Source organism: Acipenser ruthenus, chromosome 20 (assembly GCF_902713425.1).
Source record: "Acipenser ruthenus chromosome 20, fAciRut3.2 maternal haplotype, whole genome shotgun sequence".
In the NCBI taxonomy this organism is placed as follows: Eukaryota; Metazoa; Chordata; class Actinopteri; order Acipenseriformes; family Acipenseridae; genus Acipenser; species Acipenser ruthenus.
In genome coordinates, this window is record NC_081208.1 from 21,213,046 (window position 1) to 21,235,363 (window position 22,318).

Here is a 22,318-nt window from a genome sequence, read left to right on the forward strand (position 1 = left end):
AGTGCTGTAGGCCATTCCCAAGGTACAGATGCTATGTCTGCTGATTACAAAATACATCATTCCAGTTTAGAAACACTGACTATTTCAGCAGTGTGTATGAATTTTGTCATTTGATTAAGGAAAAAATACTATAGAAAATATATAGGGTGTTAAAATTGATTGTCTGTCTTTTTTTATCAGTTGAACCAGCCCCACCGTTAGTAACTTATTGCTTAAAGAATGTGGAAGATGTCAAGGAGTTCTTGGGTAGGCACACAGAAAAACTGGACAAGTTCATTACAGCCTTCCGTGGAACATTCAAAGAGCACGAAAGAAAAGGCTTACGACATCACATAGTAAGTTGCATAGCTATGGTCGGTTATGTTGTAACAAATGCAAATCTTGTAACCTCGGACTATTAGTGTTCAGGGCTTATAATAAATAAAAGCCTTGTGCTGCACTATGTACAAGATGAGGCTTTTGTGCAAATGGGGCTACCTCTCACATGACTGATTAAGCTAATTGTCGCGCTTCCTAATGTAAACGGCAGATCTTGTACTCCAAACGCTCAGATAGCATTTCAAAGGGCATAGAAATTAACACGAATAATTGCTTCTAACATACACCTGGCACAGGTCCCAGAGGCGTGCTGCCGTGTGAAAATGACTTTGTTCCCATTGATATGGCAAAGCCTTCTGAAGTTAGTGTTTTTAAATTGAAAAGTCAGAAAAGGGTAATTTTATTTTTAGTAACAAAAATGCATACAAGCACAATATTCACACACACATTTCAGCCTTTATGTTAGTAGAAGTGTGAAATTTAATTTACTTTAAAGCAAATGTAGATGGGCTCATGTAAAGAGTAAAGCTAAATGTAAACAGGTATAATTACAGGAAATAGGATTTTTTTTTTTTTTGCTATATGCCACCAATTTCATTCAGCAATTCTGAAAATCGTTTTCATATGTTTGAACAGGGGACGATTATCTATACAGAAATACAAAGATATTTCGTGAACGAGGTGTTGTGTTGGGGTAACAGTTAACTAATGCTTTGCCACACGTCATCACCACTAACCAGCATAGCCTCCTGGAGAGGGGTTTATACTCCAAACCTTATGAAATGTTTGCTTTGATTTAATAAAGAAGTCAGTTTGAGTTTGTGATTGTGATTATAATGGTAATGGTATAGATTTTTTTTTTTCTTCCTAGGATCTCGTGAATGCACTTTACACAAAATGTCTTCAGTGTTTGCTGAGAGACTCCCGGCTAGTAAGTATGAAATCTGATGGAATAACATATTTAGTGACATGTTTAATGTTTATTAAAGATTTCAAAATTACATTTTTTTTTTTTTTTGCCCTCTACGTTGCCTCTAATTGCAAATACTAACATTATTATTATTATTATTATTATTATTATTATTATTATTATTATTATTATTATTATTATGTTTTAAGGTACTTTGAGTTTGTAATCTGTATAATATTTATACCTTTTTCAGAAAGTGCTTGCTAAACAGGAGCTTCAAATGAACTTGATTAAGCAGTCTGTTGAAGTAAGTGTTGACCATAGACAATCGGCTATGATATATTACTGTGTCCCGAGACAGAATTCACAGTGTCCCAACTTGTACTTTTCTTTTATTATAGATGTACATACACCATGGCATCTATGATTTAATATTTAAGTATGTTGGAACCATTGAAGCTAGTCAGGTAGGTAATCCTATATTTTATCTTACAGACGCAAACGTTTTTAACATCTAGCATCAAGTAATGTTTTATAAAAGAAAAAAGAATACTGTATGTGTACAGTAATAATACAAGACAAAAAACATAGCTCTGTATTTTATATATATATATATATATATAATCATTCGGAAAACAAAAAGCCACACATCCATATATTAGGTCGCAGGTCATAGTGTTTTCAGAACCTTGAAAAATAGTCTTTAGCTCAAACAATTTATTGGTATTTTTAGTAGTTTCTTTTTAGCATCACTGTATGTGATTGAGTGTTGAAAGTTATGTTTGAATGTGTAACAGCATTTATTCTTAGACGAAGGGTAGGTTCTCTCATGTTGCATAGCTTTCTTTTTGGTATTCAATTGTAGTCTGTTTGTGGATTTTCAGGATGCCGCATTTAACAAAACTACAAGAAGTCTACAAGACCTCCAAAAAAAAGAATTGGGTGTCAAGTCAGAATACAGGTAGGGTGTGTTCATGTAAACTTGTACTTTATTTCAAACCACTTCGACCCATATGGACATGTACAGGAGAAAATAGGCTATCCCTCACCTCACTGATTTCATTTGTTATGACACTGGTATCCCTAACAAGTATTCTGTAATATACACAAGCTTCATCTCCCTGTTTCAAATCTGTTTGTCACAATGGACATGATGATAGTGCTGATAGACTGATAGATGTAGGCTTGTGGTTGGAAGGTGCTTCCATTGCTAAGCTTACCACACCCAATGTCCCTGAAGGAATTAGAGGAAGTAATCTCGGAGGAATGGTCATGTATCCCTTCAGACAAATGTAAATACCTTGTCTTGCCATGGACTGTGAATATGCTTTCAATAATCTTGTATTTTTCATTTTTGACAAGGTGTTTTAATAAAAACATCTGGTACCTCTGTTATCATGAACATACATATTTACTGGTTTGGAAAGACATGCAAAAAAATGAGCAGTGGGTGTAAGCTGGAAAGTGCAGCACAAAACAGGAAAGCATTGTGGGGGTGCCCTTATAAATGTTTACCAGAATAATATTATTATTATTATTATTTGTTTATTTAGCAGACGCCTTTATCCAAGGCGACTTAAAGAGACTAGGGTGTGTGAACTATGCATCAGCTGCAGAGTCACTTACAAATACGGCTCACCCGAAAAACGGAGCACAAGGAGGTTAAGTGACTTACTCAGGGTCACACAATGAGTCAGTGGCTGAGGTGGGATTTGAACCGGGGACCTCCTGGTTACAAGCCCTTTTCTTTAACCACTGGACCACACTGCCTCCTGTTCTTTAGCAACACTGATTGGGATTCTTCTCTGTCCCTTATGCTTCCAGCATCAATATACCTCGTGCCAAACGTGAGCTGAGTCAGCTGAACCGCTGCACCTCCCCACAGCACAAGCTCACCTGCCTTAGGAAGGTAGTGAACACCATCATGCAGACGCCAAGCCAAAGAGGTCAGGATACTTCAAGGGGGCGGGGTTTGGGGAGGAGGAAGTGGCAAATGGTTGGTGACTTAAATTTAGCCCAGGGGCCCAGCTTCTGCGCTGTAAAACAGAACTCCACTATATAAATACAATAAATCTATTGTTGCGGGGCCCTTTTTACTCAAATGGTTTTTGTGCCAGATGCCTTTTTCCTGTGGAAGCCTGGGTTCAAGCTTACTCTCTGGTAACAAGTAAAATAAATGAGTTTGGCATTCTGTGATTAACTTCCAGTGGCTTAGTTCACAAAACCACAATAAAATTCAACAAAGTTTCGGCTTGAGAAAGGCCCAGGATTGAGATGTGCTCACTTACTTGCAGAGCTGTGGGGCAAAGGTCTGTATCACATGTTCTTTCAATCTTTAATGTTTTGTGTGTGCGTGTGTGTGTGTGTGTGTGTGTGTGTGTGTGCGATGCTTTTTAAGCTCTTAATATTAACATTCGTGTTTCTTTTTCAGTTAACATTGAGGGCATGTGTGCCGATGATCTTCTGTCTGTCCTCTTGTATCTGCTGGTGAAGACAGAAATACCCAACTGGTAGGTACCCCACTGTACCCTACGTGGGGCTGTTTATAGTGCAGCTTCTCAGTATCTAGTCAAGTTGAAATGCATGTCAATGTGTTTTTTAAATTTTTTATTAGTACAGTTGTCAGAAATACTTACCTGAAAGATTTTCATAGACATGAAATACATAATGCATTTTGTTAGCCCTATATGAATAAAAACACACAATATTATTATTTTTTTTTTTAAGCATTTAGTAAGAGAAATTATCAATAGCTCATTGTAAGCATTTGTATATATTGAAATGTAAGAGCTTAACTTGTGTTTGGCCTTTTTAGGATGGCCAATCTTAGTTACATTAAGAACTTTCGATTTTGCAACTCCTCGAAAGATGATCTTGGGTACTGTCTCACCTCATTTGAGGCTGCAGTGGAGTTCATCCGCCAAGGCAACCTCTCCATTGGACACATGGTAAGAACACCCGGAATCTCGGGATTACAGTGAATGAATGTTGAAAAGCAGCTTGCAGTGATTCTGCTGTCAGAATCAAAATCTGGGGTACATGGAGGTGCCCTATAGCTGTCTGTATATCATATATAGTCTGTCATTTTTACATATATAGTATCTAATAAGGCGCTTGTCCATTTATGTTGAAACTTGGTTAGAACTTCCATTAGGCATTGACAGTATTTGGAGTATGCGGAGGCATCTGCCTGTCAAACTTCAATATTTTATGGTTCACAATATGGATCCCTATGCAGTGATTATGGAGAACACGATAAATGCCCTGAATTTTCAGAAATCTATTTCAAACCTTTATCTTAGACTCCTAGCATTCTATAGACCGTTTGGTATGCATTTAGATAAGATCATATAAAGAAGGTTAGATAAACATTTTTTATTTTACAGATAATTGTAGTCCAAGTTTGAGTGTGTCCTGGTTACACACTCCATCGTTATAAGGCAGACTTTTACATTACTGTATGGTCATGGTCAGGGCTTCCATTTGCCCCATAATGCCATTACACTAGCACATGTATTCTTGTTATAAGGCAGAACACAAGTTGCACTTTGCTGATTTTTGACAACAGTCTTATAAAGGGGCAGCACGGTAATATGAACAGCTCTGGTTATGAGTTAGTCACGGCAGTGGATGAATGCCACTCGCATAGTGATTTTCACCAGGAAAGCCCAGCTCGTATTCAGTATCTAATTTCCTCACTCTGTCATTTGGAGGTCTAAAGATTAAGAAGGTCAGGTAGCTTTTCCACGATCACACAGTGTCAGTGACCGAGTTGGAATTTGATTCCATGATCTCCTCAGTCCTCTGGCTATGAATTAAGGCTGATCTAATGTGCACTATATTCCCTGCCTGCTGACTGGGCTGCATCCGTTCCTTTCGCCCTGCATCTAAACTCCCAGACAATCAAAGGCAGACAATCAGTGGCTTTTTATTATTTGGCGTAATGCCACCCTTGCTTGTTATCGTCTTCTCCATCAAACTTAATGACGGCTGAACATCTATAATAGAAATGGGGGGCTTATGAATAAAACATCAGCACAAGTGCATGTAATAAATGTGGCTCTTTCCCCGAGAATGAAGCATTGCGTCAGAGAAAAAAATAAAGACATGCAGTTATTCAGAAAACAACTTTTCCCATTTAAAAGTGTATTCCCACTTAAATAAGACTGGTTTCCTGCTGAAGGCTGTTATAATCCAGATCACATCGTGATACACCTCTGACATCCTTGAGGCTCATTTCCGAGTGGGGTAATACCCTGCCCATGCTAGGCAACCATCTGTTCACCACATGAGTAATTTACAGCCCGTTTTCACATCAGCGTGTGTTTGCAAACGGAAACGTAAAACGACACGGAAAGGTATCATATTATATATATCTCATACTTGGCTTGATTCATAGGCTTGCAGCGATCCTGAATTTGTCAAAACTGGTGGGTTTCATTTGTTGTTGTATTGCTGTTGTCTGTAGCAGAAAGAGCTGCTAGTGTATTTTGAGACGTGAAGGTGTGTTCAGCATACAGGTGGTACAGCAGCAGACTAGATGTACTGATGTGTTTTGGAACAGTAGACAAGTAAGCGTCTTTCTGTTCCATGAGCTGTCAGAACTTAAAAAAAAAAAAATGAATAAACCTCCCATTCATTTGTAGTGCTTTGCTACATTACGCGGTTCAGTGACGAACTTTCTATTTAAATGATAACTGCAGTCGGACACTCAATCCAATGTTGTTGCAGCCGGGATTGAAGTACGGTGTGCTGCAAGGCTCAAGACACAGCAATGGGATTAACATGCTTTAAAAAAATAAATTATCTTCCAAAAAATCAACGTGTTAATCGCAGAAGTTAACTGCGATTTAATTGACAGCCCTAATTTATACATTTCACAAAACATTTATACATAAGTTATTAAAGACTGTTTTGGTAAATGGATGAACACAATGATTTCTAGTGAATTGTAAAAATAGTTAGGTATTTTCTTTACTGTTATTAAAAGCAACAACAAAAAGTACTGGATTATCACCTTGAATAGAGATGATAGCAGTTTATTTTTATTTTTTTTTACGTGGTTGCTATTAAATGTAATTAATATGAATCTGTATAATGACCTACTATGTTTTCCCAAGATACTCAAATAAAATATCAAAACAATCCAGAGCAACTTGGTACGGGTATGAGATATCATAGTAAACTTGAAATTGCTTTGTATACAATTTTCTGTTTCAGTTTATAAAGCTCTCTCTAAGTACAGCTGGTACACCAGTGTCAAACCGTTATCCTGTCCCCATGCAACACTGTTGTATTTCAGCTGTGTCCGCAGGTGTATTGTGTTAGGGCTAACTGTCAACTCCTTTTAAAGTACATACTGTTTACAAAATAATTACAGTAAATTTTATTTTAAAGACTTCAATCAAATTGTCCCTTATTCTCCTTTGTAGATAAATATGATATTTTACACAAATACCAAGTTCCTGTTTGAAAGGAAAGTGGAAGGCTTGTGGGCTAATTACCACCTAGCCTTATAGCCTTTCAGACTTGGGTTCAACTCTGGGTCAAGTGAAATAGATTTTTTTTTTAAACTGGCACAATTGTCAGTCTCTGGTAAAAAAAAAAAAAAATAGTACATGGGAGACGGCAACAATCCGTCTGTAGAATGTTGTAACAGTCTAGCGCTTCACTGATTCACTTCTTTTCATTTCTCTGGCAGGTGTCAGGAAATGTAAATAACAACTTGTTCTTCAGACAGAAAATGAATCTGCTGTCTCAGAACGCTGCAACCGCGATTGACTGTCTGTTTGAGGTATGCAGCTCAGCGTATATGAATCTGTGTTTTATTGCTTTTTAAATTTAATGAAACTGCTGCAGTAAATTTAATATTACAGAGCTACTCTTGTCAATGCCCCGGGCTAGGAACTGGATTCAATGCATTATTATTTTACTGAACTTGCTTTTGGTCTAAGTTTGGTTAGGGGCTATGGCAAGAGCAAGCGCTGAACAGCTCCCTCTACCAGCTCTCTGTGAAGACAATTTATTATGTTTTTTTCATGTTTTATTATGTTGTTTCTGTGTGACACAACTGTATAAGCTGAGATTGGTCCTTCCATAAATTTCTTTTGTCAGCTCATTATTTTCAATGAAGGACATTTGTCAGCTGTGAATTGACGTAAAAAGTATAATTTTGCAGAAATTTCATTTTTCAAGCTGGTCGTGGGCTAGAAAATGCAGCGTTGACATCCTTTGTCCTTGTAGCAGGTTGCACCATTTCCTTACAAGATGCGACCTGAAAAGAAAACATCAAGACGTATCATACAAGCCCTACTCTTGTTTTAATAAACTATTTTATTTTGGTTAGACACATCTAAATGAGCTTTTTCCCCCACAAGTTGTAATTGAGGCAAAGTACAAATTACACACGTTATGAATACAGTCTCAATGTTTTCCATGTATAAAGAACAGTCTATAGTACTGTATCTGTGTTACATAGATAATGTTTTTTTGTTTTTTAGTGTTGCCTAACTCCCCCCTATATATTGATTCCTGAAGTTCTTCAAAGCTGCTTTTACTGATGTTCACAGCGAGAAAGGTTTCTTGTGATAGAATATGCAGAAACCAGCATTCAGGTATCATTAAAAAACCTCCCCAAAGGCATTTGAAAACCGACAAATTGAAGGCTTTTCTGTTTCGTGTAGCACATCGCCAGTGGTAATGAGAGCGAAGTGGAAAAGCTGTTGAGTGAGGGAGAAAACGAAGAGGAAAATATCCCAATGTGCCATCCCCTGTGCTCCTGCGACAGCTGTGAGAAGCAATTATCTGGGTAAGCCGTCTCTAGACTTTCATCTCATCTGAGGCTGAGAAAGTTTGGGCCTGCTCAGGACTAGAATGAGGGACATCGGAGGAAAAACAGATGCTCCAGTGCAGTGATTTCCTAACTGTAGTCCTCAGAGACCATTAGCAGTCACTCAAAATACCACCCCTCACAAACAGCTTAATATGGTCTTTAAATAGGGCACTGGATTTAACCCTTAACACAAAAGACATTTCTAAAGCTTTTTTTTTTTCATAATATTAATTAATCCATTTCAATAGGACAGTACTGTGTTTATTACCAACCTGAGTTTTAAATTTTAAATTTTATTACCAAACTGAGTTTTACATTTCAACAGGTATTTTTCTCCTTCTTTCAAAAAAAATAAACTTTTAAAATCCGCTCCATTGATAAAGTATTCAATTCTCTCAAATTTGTGTCTTACTATCTAAGTGTTTAAAGTTGTGGATACATTCCCCCCAGTCCCTCTGTAAGCCACAACTGTTAATACAAATCTGTTGGTCCTACCTGCTTATTGAACAGGATTAAAAGATTGCTATTACACAGGCACCTGATAATAGTAACTGTGCACAATGTTCTTTTGTAGGAAAATGTAGGTGGGGATTTTAGCTTTTGTGCTAATGAAAAGATTATGGAAGCTTGTGTTAAGAAAAGGAACTGTGCCTGGTATTAATCATCTTTACTGAGGATGTTTTAACCTGACACCTACACTTAGCTTTGAACTGAAGAACTCTTGCACAAAAAAAAAGCTTTCTGGAGCTGTGAGTAAGCAAACAGGAAAATGAAAGCGGATCATTTTTACAGGGCAGATCTTCCACAGTTAGAGTTGAGTTGTGCAGGGTGCATTTTCACATTAGTTTGCGCTAGTATGCTAATTGGTTCCGTTACTTATTCTGATTGACTGATGGAAATGATTGTCTCACAAGTAGATGTTTGCTTCGGAGTGTGAACTCCCGCGATACAAATACTTGTGTGTGTGTGTGGTCTTTTCTGTAAAATAATAATGATATTCACATTTCTTTCTACTTGTTTGTCTATCTGTGCTGCAGTAAAACACTTTTCCCAAATGTATAGTGACCAGATTTTTATAAGAACTTGCTAATAGTAAATCATTTTATTAACATTTTTTAATTTTTTTCCCCAGTATGAATAAGTATGGTTTTGTATCTAAATCCAACAATATTTGAGAAATGTTGAGACTATTTTTGAAATGCAGATAAACTGAACCTTGGGATGCAAGCAGTAGAGAAGGCTTCATTTTTATTGTCAGTTCTATTTATTTACATTTATTTAATGGTCTGTTTCTATATATTTTGTTTATGTAAAAAAGTTTTAAAAAGTACATGTAATTAAGATATAATAAACATTGTAAATCTCATTCACAGATCAGCAGAAAATGGGACTGTTTTACAGTTTTCATTTTTCAATAAGTAAAGCACAAAACATCACACTAATATGAACCTGTTAAATAAAGTCTTACCTGTGTATGCTACACCGTAGAGACATTTGATCATGTAAACAGCATTGGTGTTGTAAAAGAAAGTTACATTGTATTAACCTTTAGCAATTATTTAATTAAACTGAATTCACAGTGCCCCATAGAAATCTAAAATGTGTGCACTAAATTGAATGTCTGTTTGATGCATCGTCCTTAAGTTTAGCTCTCTCTTAACACTTTATCAGAAAAGTTATGTTGTTTACTGTACATCCCCCAAAGGTATTTTTAGCTGTAGTGACGCAAGCTGCTTCTTCCTTTGAAACCTGCATGCCACTGCTTCACACTGTGCACTTAAGAGGGCTGCTGCCAATATTCCTTTCAGCAGTGGGAGGTTATACAAGTTCACAATACTAAAGCAGTTTGTAATCAAGAAAAAATAATCCTGGCACTTAAATGCTTGTAATCTTTTGAGATTTTCTTTTGGTTTATAGCTGTATTTTAATGTTATTCAGCTTTACATTTTTTTAAGCATTTCAATAGAAATGTTTTGACCGGCTTGATTTTTCCTTTTTTTTAGCAGATTGAATGACCCGTCCATTGTCACTCCATTCTCTAGAGATGATCGAGGATACACTCCTCTCCATATTGCTGCTATCTGTGGTGGGAACCTTTTTAAATGGATTCTACTTAAAGATATTTAAAATACAATGTTTTCCTTTACTGAACACGTTTCTCTCTCTCTCTGTGTCTCCTGAAGGTCAGTCATCATTAATAGATCTGCTGGTTTCAAAGGGAGCTGTTGTGAACGCAACAGACTATCATGCTTTAACTCCACTCCACCTGTCCTGCCAAAAAGGGTTCCAAAGTGGGACAGTAAGTGACCCAGCCCTGAAGTTTAATTGTTTTCCTTCAAAGAGTTTACAATGAGGAAAGCATAGCATAGTGGAAATATAACACAGTAAGGTATGGAGACATGTATGTACAAACACAGTAAAGGATACGTAATTCCTAGTATATACAGTATATAGTGCTATATAATGCTGTAGTCTGGAGTCATAGTTACAAGTACCATTAGTGTTCCACTTTAGAATTAAAATGCTAGTGGAATTCTATTATGAGGCAAATGGGAGCCAGGACTATGCTGTCTTATAGCTGATTCTAGGTTATAAGTGCTGCCTTATAAAAGGGGAGTACTGTAGTTAATGCATGGGGAAACTGCACATTTTCCATGGCAACCATTTGTATGGGCTGCATCCTACCAAAACAGAGACACTTTGTTTTATATGATGTTAAAGCAAATGCTGTCAGAGTAGAGTTTAGGGGGTTTGGGTTGATTAGATATGGCCCATATCTACATGGCATTTGCAGTGTAAAATCTGCATCAGCCTGTCTCGTTGTATATTAGAAATCAATTGGTGGAAGTGGCGAGAGATATTGGATGATGAAACTGTCTGCTCATTGCACACTGTTCTGAGTTGTGGTTTTGGTTTTGGTTATATTTAGCTCACATTGTTGTTTTGTTACTTTCGCTTCCCCAGTTGCTGCTGTTACACTACAAAGCCAGCACCAACATGCAGGATATCAATGGCAACACTCCGCTCCATTTGGCCTGCATGTACGGGCATGAAGATGTAAGTTTATCATGCTGAGAAGAGAAATTGCATGCCCTGTGTTTCCTTTGCTTTTATACAAGACTGATTTATAAATATCCATGTTTATAACACATGAAGGTGCACAGCAGTCAGGTGTATTTGTTCTGTTTGCTGCAATCACTTCAGTGTTTCTGTTGTTCTGCAGTGCGTGAAGGCACTGGTGTACTATGATGTACACTCCTGCAGACTGGACATTCAGAATGATAAAGGAGACACTCCCCTCCACATTGCAGCTCGCTGGGGCTATGAAGGAGTCATTGAGGTGCTGCTGGAGAATGGAGCCAGTACTGATATTCCCAACAAGGCAAAGGAGACTCCATTTCAATGTGCGCTCAACTCCAAGGTACTGCTGTCTGAACATACAGCGCTTCTTTAGAAAATGGCACTGGTCTTTTTAAAGAATGCAATTCCTTTTTGCAGGGTTCCTACTGTAAATAGCTGTTTTTAAATAATATTTTGAACTGTATATAACAAAATATTTTGTTTGAAAGATATGGTGTCTTTGGGTTACAGTCATGGGGACTTAATAAGGCTGCCATATTAAGGTAATGTGACTTTAACAACAAGATCGAACGCTTAGTTAATGTCCAGTGTTTGGTACACCGCTGAATTCAGATTTTTCTCAATTAGGTTCTGTCACTGTTGTTGTCCAATAAACATTAACGTCTGCTGTTTGATCAATTGAATAGACCTCAGTGTCTTTACAGTTGGTACACAGCTGTTTTCTGTGATTCTTTTACCAGTGGCCACGTCAATGACACAGCTCAGTTTCACATCTTCATGTTTACAAACAACTCTATCAGAGATACCATTCCCCACTTTGTGAGAGATATATTATTTATATATATATATATTTATTTATATTTTGTTGTCCCTTGCAGATTTTAGCATTACTGGAATTGACCTACAGTGGATTTGGACAGAGTGCTAGTGAGGTACATCCCTTATTTCTGTTGGCATGTGCTGTCTTGCATTAAAAAGAGCATTCAAATCCATTTTATTTATTTATTTATTTATTTATTTTATTAGTGTGAACAGCCATGGTTGTCTTGTTCTTTTTATAATGTCTGTGCTGTAAGTTACATGGTCAGATTGCAACTAGATCATTGGACAGAAATAATTATTGTAGATAAAAATAATAATTGGTCATTCCAAATTGGGGAGAAAACCGGGGTAAAAACCATTGGCAACGACTAAATTTTAGAAAAAGAAACAAAGAAAAGATATAAAAGTTTGACACATACAGGCGGGGGCCCAGTGGCGCACCTCGTGAAACCCAAGCAGTTTGATTTGCAGGGTGAGTCACACTAGCCAATCTTGGCTAGCCTAATAGAATGAGGCTAGTTTGGTCCACAGGTCCTGGTGATTTCCCAGGCTGGACCTTGTAGCTTGGTATAATCTGTTGATTTAAATTTAGCAAGTGAAAAGAGGATTGGCTTAACTGATTCTTCCTGATCTGTAGGTGGGTTGCAGCAGTGAGGTGACATTCAAATTAGTACGAAATAATAGGTACAATTGATTAAAAAATGAATAATAACAGTAATATTAATGCATTTGCCACATAAAACAGTAATTGATGATCGCTATTTTTTGCTTCCTGGCAGTCTCCTGGAAGATCTCCTCAGCGCTCCACAGATACATGCAGTCGGAGATCGTCCATGTCAAGTGCGTCCTCGCTGTCCACAGACATCAAGCACGAAAACGAGAAAGGAAAACGCAAGGAGGTAACCAGTTACCTGTCAGCTGCTCTGTGTGAACCAGTGGGATTGAGCTACTCCTGTTTCATCCCTTTACTCTTTTCTAATACTTCTGTGAGGTTGCTGTGTAGCAATTGAGAACTGAAGCTTTGACAACCTGTGAGTCAGACTGTGGCCTTTACCTTCCGCACAGACGCCATCTCGCATTCTGTGGTTTTCACCCTGTTATCTTTGAGGTGCAGCTTCTAAGCACTTAACCATTTATTGACTAGTTTTATTAAAATTGACACAAAAAAGAAAGAAATTGATTGGCCATCCAAAAACATGACAAAGGGAACACCAATGTGATTGCATGCTCGATAATAGGTTTTAAATGCCTATAAAGTTACTTTAATGGGGGCTTATAACCGTTACAATTTACTGTTCTGTTGTGTTTTAGGTGCTCATTAGAGATACTAGTTTCCCACTATATGTTTAACACTACACTACACAATGCAGTGCTGATTTGTATCCACACCAGGGATGGAAATAAGACTCTATACGCTGTGGCTAATCAAGCTCATAGTAAAACCTGGAATGGGTGAAACTGCAATGCAATAGGAGTCTTATTTCCATCCTTGATCCACACTGTGAAAATAAACATTTTAAGAGTTGTGTTTATAAATATGCTTGGAAATGCAGCACCCACACAGACACATGTTTTGTAAAGCTCTGTCTTTGGCAGCTGATCCAGTGGAGTTCTGCTATATAGTGTCTGTAAACCTCGAGAAAGAGATTATCAGGTCAGTAAAGGGCACCAGACGAGGTTGGTGTTGCATTTTAATTCCAGTTTTACAGAAGCTTGTTTTTCGCAGGTGGAGAAACTGCTGAGGGCTATTGCTGACGGAGATGTGGAGATGGTAAGAAAGACCTGCCCATTTATGAACAAAAGTCAAGGGTCCCTATTTTACTGATCTAAGCAGTGGTGGAAGAAAATAACTCAACAGCCAAGTTTACCATAGTAAAAGCATAGTGTAACAAAGCATAGGTAAACAGCGTAAAGCCGAGCTGGTAAATGCATAGTATAACCATGGGAAAACTGCAAAATTACTGTTAACAATACATCATTAAAATAAAACCTCTTGCTTTGTAAATATCTTGGAATCCCTTATAATTCTTGCAAATGATCAATCTATTCCACAGGTGAAGTGAGACACCCAGTATTAGCATTTTATTGCCACTGCAGAAAAACTAGGTGGGACATTAGTTTTCCATTTTACCTTAAACGGATTCCTTCTAAAGGTGACTGGTATGGCTGGTATTGCACTGAATCTCGTACCAGTCACCAACCCACGTTTACAGGTGAAATAAAATCAAACCCTATATGTGAATCACCACCGGGCCAGGCAAAAACAACTGTGCACTCATTTGTATTCAGCAGATCCCCAGCTTCATCTGACATACTCACAAGTGACACTCACAGATTATTTTGGACGCACATAATGTTTTATAAAGGCTAGTTCCATGTTTATTATCTTCAATTTGGAAAGACATGTGAGAATCATAACCCTAGTTCTATTTTTCCTTGTTAATGATATACTTACTTAGCTAATTGACCAGCCTGATATAAAATAGCTAGACCTGTTCTCCTCTTCTGTGTGTTGGATTTAGCATCCCCCCTTCTCCACCCCTGTAGCCATCTCACTTGGCTTACCTTGGTTCTCACGTCGGGAGGGCGGTCACCCCTCAGCTAAGTGGGTTTGTGGTAAAACATAACTGTAGGATAACATATGCAGATTCTTGCCAATAAAATCCATTCCCTTCACTCGGGTTGTTTTGTGTTGTCTCCTGATGTAGTTTTAGTGTGATCACTGCCTGCTGCATTGAAAGAGCACAAAATGCTCTGGAGAGGGCTGTATTTTTGATACATTTTTACTTTTGGTTTTCTACACAATTTGAAATGCCAAATTTGAATATCTAATTCCCCTTGCAACCCAGCTGCAACCAGAGTTAAAGTATGTACAGCAAGGTTTCTTCCAGAACCCACTGGGCCAATGCAGAGCCGCTAGTCAATATTGGCAACTTACCGTTAACAGCATTCAAACCGCTCTTGCATGACACCCTGCAGTCCCTACAGCAGTGCTTTTTCTAAGGGAACCACTGGGGACTAAGACATGGAAAATGTTTGTAGAAACAGTCATTAAGACAAAGGGGAGTTTATGATGCTGGGGGACATTTCTCCTGATCGGATAAAGACGGTTTTATTGTTTCAATTTCATTTCATTTCATTTCATCTTTATTTTACCAGATATGAATATTGAGAACAAATTCTTATTTACAACAAGGCAAATTAGACCACAAAATGCAAGGCTAACAAGATTCAAGTCTCACTTGTTTTTTGTTCAAGCTAACATACTGTTTACTCCTAAAAATATATAGTTGTATTTGTGGTGGTGGTTGTTGTTGTTATTATTGATTTGTTTACAAATCATGCCTATGGTAGTTGCTTCTCATCTTTGTAGTTGTCAATGATAGTCTTTTTTTACCTGCTGGAATTGTGTTTTTACCCTGTTGTTGTGTGTAATCAAATTCTCCATGTTGACTGTTGAGGTGGCATATCCTATCCTGATAGTGTAGCAGACTATTGTGACTTAGATACTAAAATCTATTATGTTAGCCTTTATTTTAAGAGGATCTCATTTTTACATTGAACAGTGTCAATCACAGTTTGCCAGGCCACATATAGGCAAGTTATGTGCTCTCAACACTAAACTGAGTTAATCTAAAAAGAGCCATGGCATCTGCTTTAATCAGTAATCCTATGGCACCTCGATCCACGAGAAGTTGAGGACAGTGTGGATTCTGACTGGACTGGAAGGATGTAATCAGGTTCTTCTTTGTAAGGTTCTGGCCACCTGATCAGGTCTACACAGGGTGATACAATCCAAGTGAGATTGAAATTACTACATAAATGACTTATCAACTTGTTTTTCAAACGTGTCTCTATTATTATTATTTTTTACTTCAAAACAGGGCTCTTAAAGAGTAACTCATCCTGAATAGTTTTCTGAAGCTCAGGAATTTTAAGCATTCTGTGGTCTCGATTTAGGTCACTCAAACACGTCCTCTCTCCAAACAGCTGGTATGCTACAGTGTAACCATTAACCTGAAATAAATAAGTAAGAAAAACCACAAGTCAGTGCTACCAGGAACTGGAATTAAGAACCATTGATTTTACAATATTGATAAGTAGACAGAGGTTAAAGTGGAAACCATTAAATTGGGGCGCTAAGGGGCTCTGTATCTCCTTGGCGCCAGCACTCTTGTAATCCACCCACAAGACTCTGCAAGGTAGAGCTTCAACCGTGGTCTCTTTAAGGCAGACCTCTGTCAAGTACAGTAGTACCTCCTGATTGTAGAGAAGCAATCGGGTGCAGGCTGTTGTGATAATGAGCTAATGTACCGTAGAACGTGCTAGGGACTTGGTTGTCTTTTAAAATAAATGCTTTGCAGAAAAGTCCAAAAGGTTTCCCTCTCCTGTCCCCACAACAGTAGCTGACAAAGCCAAAGGTTTTCCATAATCTCGGACAATCCCTGCTAAAAGGCTTGCAGAGGTTTTTGCAAAGGAGAGGGAGGAGTGTGCTCTAATTGGACCGCGGGAAGCCATTTATAATTTACTGTATTGTCATTCATTGTAGCGACTTGGCTGGGCAATGGACAGCAGGACCTCCTTTTTAATTGGACTTAAATGAAAGAAGCTTGGCAGCTGGGTGGCTGCATGTGTGTTTTAGGTGACAGTGTTGCTGTAGGAAGAGCTTTATCAATACATTAAAGGTGAAGATCCGGGAAGTTTTGAAGTGAGAGGATGGGGAGCGATGAGGAGCAGCTCAGCTGGGGCTGCCGGTTGAGGTGCTGAATCTTTGGTCCATCTCCAGAGGGGTCTGCAGTTTCTCATGTTCTCACTTGGACTGGGCACCAAGAAAAAAGACTTGACCTCCAAAACATGCCCTGTTTGCTCAGTGATTACAGCACAAATACATATGTTTAAAAAACTCCATTGATTTCTGTTGCCATAATGCAAGTGTAAAATACAGCACAATTACCAGTCTGCGCTTGAGAGAGCTACAGGACTCAAGGGTTAGGGGGTGATCGGGTCAGGATTGAGGAGACTCTAGCTTGGTTAAAGAAACAAAATGCATTAAAACTTATACTGTGGAATTTGCAGTTACCATTACCTTGCATCTTCCATTTAACAACTTTGCTTGAAAATCAATGAAATGAAATATTGACTGTAATTGTACAAAATTGTGCCCATATAGGATCATGCATGACCTACTAATTTAACTAAATTGACTTCAAAATCAATACCATCTTATCGCATAAGTCAGGGTTCTCCTCTGGCCTTTTCAGCCAGGCATGCCGCCCGGCAAAGTGACTGTCGCTGCCCGGCTGAAACAACCCCCCCCAATCCTCCCATCTTGCAGATGCTACTGTGCCTTTAACAATAAGGATTGATTACGCTTCTAGTGGACTAGATCACTTGCGCAGTTTTGGGTGAAAAAAAAAATCTTGGAACCACTTGACAGCTGTGTTACGTCTTGACACAACATTTAACCAATCAGAGAGAAGGGGCGGGTTTTCTGTGTTAAGCACTTTGAGAGGCTAAAACGTTAAAATGACTGCTTAAAAAATAACCGATTTATTTTCAAAGCAAAAATATTGACGATGAATGCAGGGTTTTCAAAATAAGCCGATGATCGGCGTTATCCACCGCCTAATACTATATTTGCGACGGCTACTTTATTAAAGAAAATATTAAGATTATTTTCGGGTATTGTCATTCAGTCCATTATTTGTCATATTGTACTATAAGGTTATATATAGTACATAACAGCTATACATTTGCACCAAAAAAAAAGCGTATTCCTTTTGTTGTGATATCGTGCTTGTGAGAGATATTGGGGGGTTCATTATAGAGGCTGTACGCCTTTAAGAAGAAAGGCATGATGGGATATCAGCTGAACACTTGTCAGTTGAAATACAAATGCTTAAGTGCAGAGGTGCTGGATTATTACACTCCAGTTTAACAGTTCTGATGGAGACCAAACGTGTGTGAGTACTGTTGTGTAAAAAAATGGTTAAAATGAACAGGTGCATTCAAAAAATGTAGAACAGCGAAAAACAAAAATGGACGTGCATTAACAAAATCCCTGAAAACTTAACATAAAGAAAACAATATAAATGAAGCGATAAGCTCAATAATTAAGCTAAAAAGGAAGTGAAAAGGCTACCATTTTTTATTTTTTTGTGAACTCCAATAAACCTACATTATCTTTCCCCAGTCAAATCGTAGAGTGCCTAAATAAGCACGATAATTTACCACAATAAAAAACAGTAATGAAAAAGAATGTAGAATATAAAAAAGAGCAACCAGATATTGTCAACGAAAGACAACACATTATTCAAATTCTTTGCTGTGTTATATATTTAAGGTAAGGCAAGTTTATTTTTCCGTTAAAGTGCTCCCAGCTATAATGTTCTGCTGCCCGGCTGTACAGAATTCCTGGGGAGAACACTGTAAGTAATGCAGTGTCCAGCTAAATTTGCCTCTTAAGTCAGAATCTGTGATTTTGCTCTCAAAACACAAAGGCACATGTTTACCAACATATGCAAGGAAGATTTTTTTTAAATATGGTTTCTTATTTCAAAAGCCCTATTTAAAACTGGTGTTATAAAATATTCTGTACCATAGTCGAAAATTCAAAAGATGACGAGAATATCGACTTCACTGATTGAGTTCATCATTGATCCTCTTCAGCAAGTGATACATGGTACCAAGTGTAGTACCATATATTATATTTTCAATTACATGTTGACTATAATGTGTTTCTTTCATACCTGGACATTTTGAGACTTTTATATAATGAGTAGAAGTACACAGCCTGTAAGAGTTATGGAATTATTTTGTTAGCTACAGTCCCTTTAAAGGTCCCCAGTGGCTCATCTAAGTGTGTCTCTATGTATATTACAGTGGTGAGGAGACAAATTGGTTATTTCAGACTGGGTATAAAATAGGGGTAACATTTGTATTTATTTTTTATCTGTAGGTGCGTTACCTGTTGGAATGGCTGGATCATTATACTGAGGAGGATGATGAGGATGAGGATGATGATGATGATGATGATGATGATGATGAGGTGGCGGTGGAGGTGGTGGAGGAGGCTGGCCCGGGGCTGAAGTCCAAGTTCTGTCACCCGCTGTGCCAGTGCCCAGAGTGTGAACCCGCACAGAAGGTGGGTGTTTATTTTAGATTCTTGATTCAGTCTCATTCAACTATAGTGCATAGTATTACTTTCCCATATTATAAACCATCCTAAAGTGTATCATAGCAGATCGAAATTCCATATTTCTTAATGTTGCCATAAAGCTTGCATGGTAGAGTCTGACAAAAAAAATCTAAAGACATGGATAACAGAATTAACTATGTATTGTGTTAAAACATGATTTATAAGTTAATATGTACAGTTGACCCTGTCTCTAACGGTATAAGAGTTTCACGCACATCACAATTAAAGAAATACATGTGCTTCTTTCAAAACTGCACATTTGAGACGTATATAGTGATGGGATGTGCGTGGCGGAGAAAATGTATGGTGTTATCTATAATTACTATGGAAAAAAATAAATATAATAACTAATTTAATGCAATACACATGGCTTGGAGAACCCCATAGTTTAGCTAAAACTTTTACACAATTTCGTTTTACCAGATAAAGCTATGGCTATTACAACATAGGATACTTGTCATGTTAATAATCGTTGGTGCCACAGTAGTGTAAGTTCCTGTCCTCCCCTGTTTGTCCAGAAGCTGGCCAGTGTGCGGGTGAGTGGTGTGGGAGTGAACATCAGTAACCAGGACGGCTTCACTCCCCTGCATGTGGCTGCTCTTCATGGACACGCTCCCTTGGTCTCCTTGCTCATTGGGAATGGAGCCAATATCAACGCTCAGAACACTCAAAGTGCCACGCCACTGCACCTGGCCTGCCAGAACAGCCACCTGCAGGTGGGTGCATTCCTAGTAGTACAGCCTGGAAAACACAGACCGGCATACCTCCCTCCGTACTGACACAGCTGCTGATGGGCCTTGCAAAATATTTGTATTCTGAAAGATGCATAAACCCTTTTAAAAGTTATCAAGCCTGTAAGAAACAGCTTGGATGGATTTAGAAGCCTGTAAATAATATTTATTGACATTTTAACAGTTTTTATGTCCAGCCTGCAAATTATTCTGGGTGTTTCATATTATTATTATTATTATTATTATTTATTTCTTAGCAGACGCCCTTATCCAGGGCGACTTACAATCGTAAGCAAAAACATTTCAAGCGTTACAATACAAGTAATACAATAAGAGCAAGAAATACAATAACTTTAGTTCAAGTAAAGTACAAGTTTGACAAACCTCAATTCAATAATACAGCAGGTAATAGTGATAGTTACATCAGGATATGATTAAATAGTGATAGTTACATCAGGATGTGATTAAATACAAAGTACTACAGGTTAAAAACTTGGCAGATAGCCTCACTTTTTAATCATGTAAATTAAGCAGATTCACTAACAGATAATGTACTACTTTACCTAGTGGTGAGAGTTTTAATAATATTCTAAACATTATTTAAAGACTTGGTAAAGAACAAACCCCATGTACTCTTTAGTATTTTACTTATTAAACAAAGCTATTATTTTAACTGCATTGTTTTACGTAGGCTGTTCAATCTTAACAATCTGGTGTGATCCATTTAGATAAATGTTTCATGATGCTATATTATGTAGATTTTGTATTGTTGCAACCTTGATGCAGAACTAGCCCCATGCCAGGGGTGATCCTATTACAAGATATTTCTCGTACTATTGCAATAAATAATCACAGGTTTGTTTTTCAATAGGTGGTGACATCCTTACTTGAATGCAATGCTAAATTAAACAAGAAGGACCACTTTGGAAATACACCCTTGATTCATGCGTGCCTGAGGGGACACCTGGAGACAGCCATGGTGTTGCTGGAGGTAGTGATCTTTTGCTTTTGACACCACTAGAGCGTCACCTTTTACAGCTTCATACCTGAACAACCCCTAAAATTCTGTATGCCCCGAGTCTGTGTATCTCCTTCCTTAGGAATGCTCTCTCATTAGAAAACTTATATTTAGGGGATCTGAGAGCTGTGCAATATCTAAATGAAGTGCATTGAGATTATTCTCCAATCGTTTTGGACCTCGTCCTCTCTGTTTGATTGGGCTACGTTCTCCTCAGAGTGGAGCGTCACTTAATGTTGCCAACAATCAAGGGAACACAGCTCTGCACGAGGCAGTGAAGGGGAGCCACCGCCCCCTGGTGGAGCAGCTGCTGCAGTGCGGGGCGTCGCTGCAGGTGAGGAACAAGCGGCTGCGCACTCCACTAGACTGCGCCGAGGAGATGCCTGGCAGGGTAAGCCTTTAACACTCTATACAATCCATTTTGCCAGGTGGGGGAGGTGGGGGCTGAACAGACTGGTGCACGTTTGTTCTCAACTACAGTTCTGTACAATGATGAAGCACCTAGCAGAGACTTGAATCTGCTGGGGGTGAAATTATTTGTTGTGTGCTGGTGCACTGGCCATCAAGAGCCAGGTTTAAAAGTCTTAGTTTTAATATTCTTTGAATTATTTATTTATTTATTTATTTATTTATTTATTTATTTATAAATAAAAATCTTTTTTTGGCATGGTACTTGCCTACATTATTTATTATTACATCAAGTCCATAATTTCTTTACTAACTTGATTTTAGTCTCCCCCTGCTGGGATGAAATCCCCTGTGAATGGGGCTATAGTGGAGGCAGTCATAAGTATGCATGTCACACTTCAAACATTTTTGCATATATCTGAATAACAACTTCTCCAATTGTCATGAAGCTTGGTATTAACAGTATTTAGTTTAAGTTACTGTGAGACTGTCAGATTTGTTGAGATATACAGGGGTCTCTGCTTCTGTACATCCTGTCCATTGAATGTCACATATTATTGCTTATCAAATTGTGATTAAATATTTAATAGCTTATTCTATGCTGCTTTGTTAAACTGTTGCTATATGTCATGATCATCACATTTTGAATTCACAGTTGTAGCTGAGGATGCATGTTACTTGTTTAATTTGTTTTAAAACCTCTCTGTTATAGACCAGGAAGGAAAAGTTTCTTCTACTCATAACACTTTACAAGACTTTTTTAAAAGGTCTTTCACCAAGCACAGCTGAACATGTGTGTGTGTGTGCGCATTCAGACTGTTTCAGATGCTGGCATGAATAATCACTCACTTGAAATCTCCATATAGTAGCTTCTGTTGTTGATCACCAATTGTTCTTTGCTCTGTTGTGTGGGGAATACTGAGCTGCATTTCTGCAGTGACTCACCTTTGTGTTTTATGATCCTGTGGTGTCTGATTATTCCTTACTTTAGCAATTACTT

At 38.0% G+C, this 22,318-nt stretch overlaps 1 protein-coding gene across 5 annotated transcripts in view; it reads left to right on the forward strand.

Moving 5' to 3' along the window:
- The window catches only part of LOC117425611 (ankyrin repeat domain-containing protein 27), a 51,816-nt gene that overhangs the window by 21,939 nt on the left and 7,559 nt on the right, over positions 1-22,318 (forward strand). For 2 of the 5 annotated variants that reach the window (XM_034042684.3, XM_034042682.3), the window contains exons 5-25: positions 181-335; positions 1,190-1,249; positions 1,482-1,535; positions 1,630-1,695; positions 2,113-2,189; positions 3,053-3,174; positions 3,660-3,738; positions 4,044-4,176; positions 6,930-7,022; positions 7,912-8,036; positions 10,064-10,146; positions 10,244-10,359; positions 11,025-11,117; positions 11,284-11,481; positions 12,020-12,073; positions 12,743-12,862; positions 13,690-13,734; positions 18,922-19,107; positions 19,683-19,877; positions 20,764-20,883; positions 21,128-21,301. In XM_034042684.3, the coding sequence (XP_033898575.3) occupies positions 181-335; positions 1,190-1,249; positions 1,482-1,535; positions 1,630-1,695; positions 2,113-2,189; positions 3,053-3,174; positions 3,660-3,738; positions 4,044-4,176; positions 6,930-7,022; positions 7,912-8,036; positions 10,064-10,146; positions 10,244-10,359; positions 11,025-11,117; positions 11,284-11,481; positions 12,020-12,073; positions 12,743-12,862; positions 13,690-13,734; positions 18,922-19,107; positions 19,683-19,877; positions 20,764-20,883; positions 21,128-21,301 (2,348 nt within the window). Of the gene's footprint in view, positions 1-180; positions 336-1,189; positions 1,250-1,481; positions 1,536-1,629; positions 1,696-2,112; positions 2,190-3,052; positions 3,175-3,659; positions 3,739-4,043; positions 4,177-6,929; positions 7,023-7,911; positions 8,037-10,063; positions 10,147-10,243; positions 10,360-11,024; positions 11,118-11,283; positions 11,482-12,019; positions 12,074-12,742; positions 12,863-13,689; positions 13,735-18,921; positions 19,108-19,679; positions 19,878-20,763; positions 20,884-21,127; positions 21,302-22,318 lie in introns of all 5 variants that reach the window. The other 3 variants (XM_034042681.3, XM_034042680.3, XM_058993633.1) reach the window with 2 other exon arrangements.